Source organism: Triturus cristatus, chromosome 8 (assembly GCF_964204655.1).
Source record: "Triturus cristatus chromosome 8, aTriCri1.1, whole genome shotgun sequence".
In the NCBI taxonomy this organism is placed as follows: Eukaryota; Metazoa; Chordata; class Amphibia; order Caudata; family Salamandridae; genus Triturus; species Triturus cristatus.
This window is the reverse complement of record NC_140591.1, coordinates 599,851,204-599,862,540: the sequence shown is the minus strand read 5'-3', so window position 1 is coordinate 599,862,540 and position 11,337 is coordinate 599,851,204. Positions and strand designations below refer to the sequence as shown.

General features: G+C 51.2%; 1 protein-coding gene across 1 annotated transcript in view; it reads left to right on the top strand.

The window, feature by feature from the left end:
• Positions 1-7,784: 7,784 nt before the first annotated feature.
• LOC146802463 (glutamine amidotransferase-like class 1 domain-containing protein 3, mitochondrial) overlaps positions 7,785-11,337 on the top strand; it is a 30,884-nt gene continuing 27,331 nt past the window's right edge. The window contains exon 1 of the mRNA XM_085620435.1: positions 7,785-7,939. Within this exon, the coding sequence (XP_085476561.1) occupies positions 7,826-7,939 (114 nt within the window). The 5' untranslated portion in view covers positions 7,785-7,825. The remainder of the gene's footprint in view (positions 7,940-11,337) is intronic.

Below are 11,337 nucleotides of genomic sequence, written 5' to 3'. Positions count from 1 at the left end.
CCTTCGTTCGGGCAAGGCTATGGGTCCTAACGGTCTGCCCATTGAACTATACAAATTGCGTCCTGATAAGCTTGCGCCCTTCCTCAGCCGCATGTTTCGCGACTCTCTTGCGGCGGGTTCCCTTCCGGCCGACCAGCGCTTGGCCACTATAGTCGTTATCCCCAAGGAGGGCAAGCCACGAGACCGCTGTACTTCTTACCGGCCTATTTCACTGCTCAACGCGGAGCCTAAAATCCTGGCGAAAGTCCTGGCCAATCGATTGTTGAGTGTCGTGTGCGACCTTATTCATCCGGACCAATGCGGCTTTATCCCGCACCGCAACACCGCTCTTAACTTGCGGCGTCTTCACGGTGCCCTTGCCAGGGCGGAGTTCCTCTCCGAACCGGCCGTGCTGGTTTCTTTGGATGCCACGATGGCCTTTGACACTATTGAGTGGCCATTCCTCTGGGCCGTCTTGGATAAATTCGGCTTTGGAGAGGGATTTATTGGCTGGGTGAGGCTCCTTTACACGGGACCCATGGCTCAAGTGGTGGTGAATGGGCGGGTCTCTCGGCCCTTTGCCCTCGGCAGGGGCACGAGGCAGGGGTGCCCGTTGTCCCCGTTGCTTTTTGCTCTCGCCCTGGAGCCGCTCGCCGCCTGGCTCCGTTGGGAGCCCTCGCTTAGAGGGATCCGGTGGGGCCCGGGCTTCGAAGATCGGGTCTCGCTGTATGCGGACGACATTCTCCTGTATCTTACCTCACCGCGGCAGTCACTTAACGTCCTCTTTGACGTTCTGACCTCCTTTGGGACCAATTCGGGTCTCACGATCAACTGGTCTAAATCCTGTGTTTATCCCATCTCTGGTGGTCCTCCTCTCCTGCCGCCTCGGCTCCCGATTCAAATATCGCTGGGCGGCTTTAAGTACCTGGGGATATACGTTTCGCTGGACCCGGTGGCTCGCTATGAGCAGAATCTCCTGCGTCCACTTCGGCGACTGCGGGAGGACACGGCCCGGTGGTGCAGGCTCCCCCTGTCCCCGCTGGGTCGGGCCGCGCTGTTTAAAATGATGTCCCTTCCCAGGTTCCTCTATGCACTCCAGAACTCCTTCGACGTTATCCCAGTGGCCTACTTTCGGGAGGTGGAGAGCCTGCAGAGGAGACTGGTGTGGGACGGGCGGGCGCGTATTGCTCTTGCCAAGCTCACTCTCCCCTGGTATGACGGGGGCATCGCGCTTCCTGACATTCGCAGGTACTATTGGGCCTCGCAGCTATCTGCCATTAACCACGCCACGTATGCGCCCGGCTTGAATCCGGCGTATGAGATGGACAAGTTCCTGCTTCCCGGCGGGAACTACAACAGGGCACTTTATTCCCGCCTGGCTGGCCGGACCCTTACGGGTCCTACTAAGATTGCGGTGCGGACCTGGAGGGCTGCCACTGCGGCCATGGGCTGGAGTGAGCGATTAACATGTGCTACTCCCTTGTTTGCCTCCGACCGCCTGGGCAGCTTGTGGACCACGAAGGGGTTTGACCAGTGGGACACGATTGGTATCAGCAAAGTGGGAGACCTGTGGCATAAGGGCGCGGTAAAGACTTTCGCGGTGCTCCAGGCCGAATACGAGCTGACCGACAGGGAGTTCTTCCGCTACGCCCAGGTTCGACACGCCCTGCTCTCGGTCTTCGGGGAGGGGACCAAGATCCCTGTTTCCTCGCCCCTCGAGGACCGTATACTTGACGGCCATGTCCCTGATAGTACTATTTCTTTAATTTATAAAAAATTAATTAATCACCGGGCGGACCTTTTTGTGCGCCTTCGGGAGGCTTGGACTGGGGATGGGGTGGAATTGGACGACGAAGATTGGCAGTCTGCACTGTCGTCCCCCAGGGAGGTTGCCATTCCGGCTCGTCTCCGGTTGGTACAGCTCAAGATTCTCCACCGGGTGTATGTGACGGGTCCGCGCTTGGTCTCGATGGGATTTTCCGGCGACGGGCTCTGTAAGCGAGGGTGTGGGCTCAGCGCCACCTTTCTTCATATCCTTTGGGAGTGCCGCGAGGTGGCGGACTACTGGCGCCGGGTCCACACGGTTATGGGACGGGTCACTGGGGTTGTGCTGCTGCCGGAGGTGCGTCGCTGTGTCCTGAATGTGTGGGAGCCCAATGACTACAGCGCGGCTCAGACTCGGTGGGCGGCCCTAGGGAACATGATTGCCAAGAGGGACATAGCGCAACTTTGGGGCGCTCAACGGCCGCCCACCGTGTCAGTGTGGAAGGAGAATATGGACTGGTGTATGTTTAGGGAGAAGACTGTGTATGTGGCCCGTGGCAAGCCGGGGGCATGGGGTAGAATTTGGGGGCAATGGAACGCGTATCGCGGAGGCATCTGTACGCCCCCCCTGGTAGACACTGATATCGCCATGTCCCCCTGACCCTTGATGGCTCCTGGCGCCTTTTGGAACAACTACATATGGACGTTCATTTCCCTTGAACCCTCCCCCCCCCCCCTCCGTCCCCGGCCTCCCGGTACTCCTCTCTTTAGCGGTTTGCTCAATTGTCCTGACTGGAGTTTCCCGGGGGGAGCTTGACCCGCACTGGTTTCCCACATAACTCGCCTTTTGTTTTTTATTGTTTGTCTTTTTGTTTTTGTGATTGTTGGACTGACGCTTCCTGTTCCTCGAGAACTATCTGGAGCCACTGCGGGGCAGTGCCCTGGGAACTGATTGTAGCCTTGATATGTGTAGATTTCCTTCTGTACCTAGCGGCCGGCCCGGGTGGTTGTAGGCCCGTACTTGTAACCGAATTATTGCTCAATAAAAACTTCTCAAAAAAAAAAAAAAAAAAAAAAGTGTTATAAGCTGGAATGTTAATGGTTTGGGGGATCGCATTAAGAGGGGGATTGTTTTGCAATTTTTGAAACGATCAATGCCGGATGTTGCCCTGCTGCAGGAGACGCATCTTATAGGTAATACGTGCTATGCCCTGAATAGGAAGGGGTATAAATTCATTGCACACTCGGGATTCTCTTCTGGGTCCAGGGGTGTGGGCATCCTAGTTAGAGCATCGTTGCCTTTTGAGGTGGACTCCACCATTGTTGACGATAGGGGGAGGTTTGTGGCGGTGGCGGGGCGGTGGGAAGGAAGGACTTTGGTTTTGGTTTCGGTTTATGTCCCGCCGGCCCTGCAGGCCTCCACATTTGCTGATCTGGGCAGGGCTTTGCTGACTCTCCCGGGGGGAATGCTGGTGGTGGGAGGGGATTTCAACGCTGTGGGCTCCGGACTGTTGGATAGATACCCGCCCAGGGACACAGGGGGGGCTCAGAAATGGCTTCCAGATTTCCTAGACACGCTTGGTCTGATAGACTGCTGGAGGCTCCGGCACCCCACACAGAGCCAATACACGTTCCACTCCGGGGCACATGGTAGCCTCTCCAGGATTGATTACCTGCTCACTCTGGCCGCACATGCCTCGTTGGTATCCGAGGCGAGGCACATGGCACGCGGTATCTCTGACCACTCGCCAGTGTGGATCCGGCTGGATCTAGGTCGGGAGGGAGGAGGGAGGGTGGCCCCCATCAACCCATGGTATTTCCGAGACCCCAAGATGCGCAGCGCCCTGGTAAAGAAGGTAGATAATTTCTTCAAGGACAATCTGGGAACCGTGGACTCGGCGGTGTCGCTGTGGGAAGCTTTTAAGACCGTGCTTCGGGGGGAAGCCCTCTCCCTGGTAGTGGCTGCCAAGAGGCGGAGGGATGGCGAGGTACGGCAGGTAGAGGAGGAGATCGCGGCTCTTGAAGGGGCTATGGAGGAGAAGGTTACGGAGTCCTCACTGCATGAGCTTTGCTTGAAGCAGACTGAGTATAGGGACCTGGTGACGAACGCCGCTAAGACCCTCAGTAGGGAACAACAGGGCCGACTGTATGATGTTGGTGATAAGGCAGGGAAACTCCTGGCGTGGTTGGACAGGAAAGAACGGGTCAATAGAGTGGTGCCAGAGTTGACGGGAGAGAGGGGAGAGGCGATTGTGGAACCTGAGGGGATTGTAAAGTGTTTCTCGGAGTATTTCTGTAGGGTTTATTCCTCTGTGTCAGATAGGCCGCCCGAGGACTCGAGTAATCTCCTCCGTGATATCGAGTTGCCCTGCCTCTCTGATATGGATAGGGACGATTTGGATGGTGACATAACGGTCGACGAGGTGGCGGGGGCTATTCGCGCGTTAAACTCGGGTAAGGCCTCCGGACCGAACGGATTGCCGATCGACCTGTACAAGCTGTTCCCGGATAGGGTCGCCCCTCACCTGCGCGCCATGTTTTTGGAGGCGCGGGGGGTTGGGACCCTTCCGTTGGATCAGCGGCTGGCGTCGATTGTGGTCATACACAAAGAGGGTAAACCCCGAGATAAGTGTGCCTCCTATCGGCCCATTTCACTTCTCAACGCTGAGCCGAAAATTCTGGCTAAACTCCTGGCGACCCGTTTGATTAGGGTACTTGGCGACTTGGTCCACCCGGATCAATCCGGCTTCATCCCGCACCGAAACACAGCGTTAAACCTTAGGTGTCTTCATGGCGTCATCGCCAGGGCGGGCACGCTGCGTGAACCGGCTATTGTGGCGTCTCTTGATGCCACGATGGCCTTTGACACGGTGGAGTGGGCATACTTGTGGGCCGTGCTGGCCAAGTTTGGTTTTGGTCGCGGTTTTGTGAGCTGGGTTAGGTTGCTGTACGAGGGGCCGCTAGCGAATGTTGTGGTGAATGGTCGGGCGTCTACTCCGTTTCAGCTTGGGAGGGGTACTCGGCAGGGTTGCCCCCTGTCGCCTCTGTTGTTCGCCCTCGCCCTTGAGCCGTTGGCTGCGTGGATACGTTGGCACCCGGATATACGGGGCCTTCGGTGGTCGCCTGATCACGAGGACCGTATCTCGCTCTATGCCGATGATATCCTGTTGTATCTTGCCTCACCTAAGACGTCGCTTATAGTGGTCTGTGACGTACTCACATCGTTCGGTAGGAACTCGGGGCTCGTTATTAATTGGAGCAAATCGTACTTGTACGTCCTTAGTGGCGAGGTCCCACCGATCCCTAGAACATGTTCGATACAGGTCGCCCAGCAGGGTTTTGTGTATTTGGGGATCTTTATATCCATGGACTCTGCTGTGCGCTACGAGAAGAATCTGCTCCCCCCCCTGGCACGCCTGAGGCGAGATGTTGAAGGTTGGCGGAGGCTGCCGCTCTCCCTCGTTGGGCGTGCGGCTCTGTTCAAAATGATGTCCCTCCCCCGCTTCCTTTACGCTCTACAGAATACCTTGGACTGGGTGTCAGCTAAATACTTTCGGGAGGTCGAAGGCCTCCAAAGGACATTGCTGTGGGATGGGCGGCCGCGAATAGCAATTGCAAAGTTGACGCTTCCATGGTACGACGGGGGCATTGCGCTCCCAGACATCCGACGGTACTATTGGGCCACACAGCTGAGTGCGATCAATCATGGGTTTTATGGCCCCGCCCTCAGCCCTGGGTATGCCATGGACAGGTGGTTGCTGCGTGGTGGTAACTACTACAGGGCGTTATATTCGCGGTCCCTAGACTCGTCCCTCACGGGGCCCACTGGTGTGGCAGTGCGTGTGTGGAAGATGGCAACTGACTCGCTGGGCTGGAAGGATAGGCTCACCCTCGCTACCCCATTGTTTGAATCGGAGAGATTGGGAAGGCTTTGGCATACAAAAGGCTTTGATAAGTGGGACCTGATAGGCATCTCCAGGGTGGGAGATGTGCTGCATGAGGGGAGGGTGAAGTCCTTCGAGGAGTTGCAGACTGAGTATGAGCTGGGGCCCTCCGAGTATTTCAGGTATATCCAGCTGCGCCACGCCCTCCGATCAGTCCTCGTGGAGGGTGAGAAGGTGCCGGAGTCCTCTCCCCTTGAGGACCGGGTCCTTGATGGACATATGCCCGAGAGCACGATCTCGCTCATATATAAGAAACTGATTAACGTCCGGGCGGACATGCTTTTGGGGCTGAGAGAACAGTGGACTAGGGATGGCCTTGAATTGGATAATGAGGACTGGCAGTCAGCTGTTTCTTCTCCTAAGGAGGTTGCGATCCCGTCGCGTCTGAGGCTGGTGCAGCTTAAAATACTGCACCGGGTGTATGTGACGGGGCCGAGGCTGGTCCACATGGGGTTCTCGGATGACGGCCTGTGCAGGAGGGGGTGTGGTATGGTGGGTACTTTCCTGCACATCATTTGGGAATGTGGTGTCATTGTGGAATTCTGGAGGAGAGTCCATGCAGTTATGGGGGAGGTGACGGGCACTGTTGTGCAGCCGGAGGCGCGGTGTTGTCTTCTGAATATCTGGGGGCCCACTGACCTCGATGAGGCGCGGATCCAATGGGTGACTCTGGGTAACATGGTCGCTAAAAGGGATATCGCGCGATTGTGGGGCTCCTCGGGACCCCCTACACTGACTGCGTGGAAAGAGAACATGGACTGGAGCATGTTTAGGGAGAAGACGGTCTATTGCTCTAGAGGCCGCCCCCGGAAGTGGCATGCCATCTGGGGGCGGTGGAACCAATATAGGGGGGGAATATGTCTTGCCCCGGATCTGGAACCTCCCGAGGAACAGCTTTCCCCCTGACCTTCCTTCCAGCACAGTTTGGTTTTAGGAACCATTTTGGCCTCTGCTGTCCCCCTTCTTCCTCCGTACACTGTCTTGTAACTAGTAGATGAGTGGGGTCCGGCCTCCCCTGGGGGCTCTCACCATGGGCTTTCAATGTTCTTGCCTTGCTGGGGTTTGTTGTGAGTTTTTTTTTTTGTGTTCACTTAAAATTGGACCTTTGCACTATTCTTTGTACTGTACTGGGGACACATCACTGTATCTAACTCTTAATGCTGCCGAACCTCCGGGCTGTCGGCTGAATGGCTGTGTCCTGATTTTTGAAATAAAGGTTTTCCAAAAAAAAAAAAAAAAAAAAAAAGAAATGTCCCCCACTTCATAGGCTGGCACCAAGTATAAATATTGGACTCTCAGATCAACTCTTTAGTTCAATCCTGGACCTGCGTCGGACACCCAGAAGGACTGGTTTATACTTCAGAGGTCTGCTCTGCTGCTTGAAGATTGCCTTGTACCCTCAGAGGATTGCCCTGAGCTCAGCCTGCCTTGTTTCTTAATCCCAGAACTACCAGAGGGACTCCAAGGGGCATACCAAGCTCAAGAGACCTTGAACCCTGCACCTTGTCTCTGCCTGGAGTGAGTCCTGAACCCTCAAATGGTGGCCAACAAGCCCTTGGAAGTGTTTTTGAATCCATGCCAAAAAGAAATATAGCATAACCATCACCTATCACAATACAAGCAACTTTAGTCTAAAAATCTAGGATTTGGTTCAAGATGTCACACTTTATCCTACTGGGCAACAGTTGCAAACCATCAAAGAGGTTTTGAAAAAAATCTGAAAATGTTGTTCGCCCAGCGATCAGCATTGAAAGGAGTGATATTTTTGGAGAGATAAAAAATCGAATAAAGTGAATTAAATGATATTGTTATTCAAGCACGACACATGGTAGAAAACAAATGAAGGCTCCTAATACGCAACTGTTTGGGAAAAAAACTAACGTGCATATATTTTACGCGGCAAAATTGTTGCACGCTGTGAGATGTAAATTCAGACAAGGCTGGAAGTCAACGGTAACGTAATCCCAAATTCCATGCAGGTGTCTCATTCTCAAGTCAATGGTGCTCGTGGCGAGTTTCACGATAAAGTGGTGGTGGCGATATAGTATGTCTTCTAGCTCTACATACAATCTTGCATTTAAGCACGCCCTGCGCTACCGCTCTCTTATTTAGTTTTATTCTCTCGTGCAGGCAGTAATATGGCAGCGAAGAAGCGCGTGGCTGTGGTGCTGGCCGGCTGCGGCGTGTTCGACGGCAGCGAAATACATGAGACGTCGGCCGTGCTCGTGCACCTCAGCCGCAAGGAGGCTGAGGTAAGTACACCCCATGACTTTTTCCGCGGAAGGCTACTTTGCTTACGCCCCATTCGATAAATCTGAGGGTGTACTTGTTTACACCGCTGATTGACATGTGTGGTAGAGGGCACCGGTTGTATGTAGCCAGTGCACCTAACTTAATTATTTCTAGTAATCCAATATGTTCGCTCCGGAAACCTTTGGTGTTGTTCGCCGCTACTGTGTAATGTTTCCTTCCACATAGTGTGTTTGTCACTTTGTTTCCCACTATTATTGATACAAACCGTGACTGGGGGTGTATAGTGTCACATCGCTGTGAACAGAAAAGGGAGGGGCGCATCGAATGGCCGAGACTTGCTATTCAAGTAGTTGGCTGTGTGTTGTGGTATTGGGGCGTTAAATACGATAAACTTTTTTGTATTTTACCTAAACGGAGGGTACGCGCCCCTCTGAGCAGGGATGTACATATTTAATGGGAAAGTAGCAAACGAACACTTTACTATAGTGAGTACTTGGGCCTTTGTCTTATTTTCAAGCTGTGCGCGCAGCGCGGTCTTTTACCTTCTGCGGCGGCGCGGTGTGATCATGGGGGGTGATTAGCCAAAGGATTACTTCATTGGGGGGGGAAATAGATTTAAGTGCAGTTGGGTCACCAAGCGTGTTTTCATCTTGTGCTGCTTAGTAACGACCTGCTTTAAGAAAGGAATGCCTTCCAGTGGTCATGGAGAGTAATTAGCCCTATCTTTCAACGTCGTCAGAAATAACTTGTAGCAAACCGCACAGGGGCATGGCCTCTTTCTCTCTGAGGGCGGGTTACTTTGACTTGAAGTAGAAGTAGTTCCGAATTGCGTGAGACGAGTCGCGCTCTTTGGCAATTCCTGCATGAAGCACAGGGATATGTCCCTGTGCCGCACCATCCTATATGTAGGTGCATGCAGGGCTTTAAGTGGATGAGAAAAACTGGGGGGGCTCAAAGGGATTTGGCCTGTATAATTAAGGGCGGGGGGCTCAAAGGGATTTGGCCGGTATAATTAAGGGCGTGGTTTAAAGCACATAAGTTAATCTATGCTTAGCATAGTGTGTCGCCCAACAGTTATTTAGCTGTTTCTTCCATCACATCTGGCTATATAATACAACAAGTAACACTAACATTCTACAAGCCAGGTCTATTGGCTTTTCCAATGGTTGTTAGTTGCATAAGAGAAGCTAGCACGAACTATGGCTTCGTTGTTTGTAGTATTGAAAATGCTCCCGTTCTGAAATGAGACTATGAAAGGACTATAAGGAGTATCTCTGAAGTTACATCAAAGGCGGTGAAGGATGACACTGCTGCAAAGCTAAGATTATGTTTACCCTGAGGGTGAGAAGGGATGGACAGCCCGATAGGGACCAGTCTCTGCTCCTGCTTTTTAGAACTGCCGGTGCTGAGCACTGACTGGACTCGGCCCATTTAAATCCCTGAGTGCATACACATTTGTTAAGTCTTTCACTGGACACAATCTTAAAAAAACAAAAAAAAAATAAACGGGTAACTAAATGATCTCAACAGTGCTATGACCAGATGAGGTCAGGTGCTTTCAGGATGGAATGGCCCTATGCCTCCTCTTACCAGATCCTTTTAAATGCTATGTTTTTGCACTGGATGCATACGATGAATTATACCATTGCAAGTAGTAGGAAAGGAGGGCGCTCAGAGTTCCCCAGTTAAATAGGGGGCGATGTCTTGCAATCTGGTACACCCATAGTCGGGCCCACTGGCATCATATGGCAGGGTTGAGTAAACTATGCGTCCAGAAAGGGCAAATTATTCAGCACATTTTATGATGGTGATGCTGCATTATTTTGTTATTTTTTAACTTGTTGACACTGGGCATTGGTTGCACCTCATTAGTGCTAGTTTAACACACATATATGGCGATAAGCAACGGAAAGGTGACCATTCAAGCTTGGAAAGAGCCTTCACCTCTGCAGCAACACGTTGCTGTGTCTTTCAGTAACATTTAAACTCTTTGAGCTAGAAACACTTCATATTTTATTTTTGCTAAAATTTGCAGATGATGCAACACCTCTATTATACGAAAAATACAACAGCTGCAGAATCTCACCTCCATCACTAGGGGCATGCCCACTGGAATTAAGGGCTGTGAACATACTGCAATCAAAGTAATCATGAAGAACTGTGCATGCAGTTAACAAGTAAACCTTTCAATCATTTTAAATCTTTATTTCGACGCATTTGTGTCATAAAAGAACAATAGAACATTTGTTATCTTACATTTTGACAAAATAAAAATAGCAGTAAATAAAAGGCTAACCTATACGTATATATCCATAGCGTCCATGTGTACAATGTCTAATTTCATAACAAACCTTTCAATCAACATGAAGTTGTCGGTTGGCAGCTTAAAGCAATTCTGAATTGAGAATTTCTCTCAAATAAGATTCCTCAGCATGGTTGTTGGATGCTTTAATAGAAGATTTCAGGGGTTTGACGTGATCTTAAAAGGTTTAGACTGCTTATAAAGTTATTGGTCCACCATAAGGCAGTTTTAACTTAGTTTTTCACAGCCAATTTACACCCCACCCGCAACTAGCTCTCAAAGGGACACAATTTGACTATATATAAAATGCCTCAAGAAGCGCCTTCAGTTGCTGCCTTTAGGATTGAGCGGGAAGTTGTACCTAACACAAATTGAATTAATGCTCGATGGTGGATGAGGCCTTTAGTACTAAATGGATCATTTCCTTGAGTTACAGGGTCTTTGCTTGAGTTGTAGCATTTTGATCTCCAGCTTTATATGACAGACTTTATCTTTGTGTGGTGTATTCAGTAGCTTTGGGGAACTGATGCATGTCTAGGTCCTATAATTTCCCCTGACCCTCCTGTGTTCGGTAAATAAAATGTTGCTCTTCTGATAAGTTCATTTTAGAATCGCTCTGATTCATCTTGTCATTTATTTATAAGAGGCCAATAATAAGGGCTCTCCTAATTTGTTTTGAACTAGCAAATTTTGCCTATGAAAAAATCCCTTGTGGGCACCATTACCTTATACTAGTTCCGATGCCCCAAGGGTTTATTGGGTTAACCATTTTTTTCCTAATGGTATATTTAGAAAGTTGGCATTTTCCTGTTCTTGGCCCTTTTTATGCTTGTAGCCCTACTTGGGTCACATGAGTGGGTGTAGCTGAGTCTTCATCAAATCCTCAAACAGTTGCACAATATAGGATTAGGTGTCTCAAAGCGCCCCATCTGCTGGTAGGATAAGGGGAAGAGCGGAGTACAGGCCCACATGCACCTGAATAGCCAGTGCTCTGCCTCCACACAAAGGGCCTAACAACCCTGCATTGTCACTTCAGCCTGCTTGGAGCCAGGTCAGGGGAGACAGGAAACTCCATGCACTTGAAAGCAACTGTCT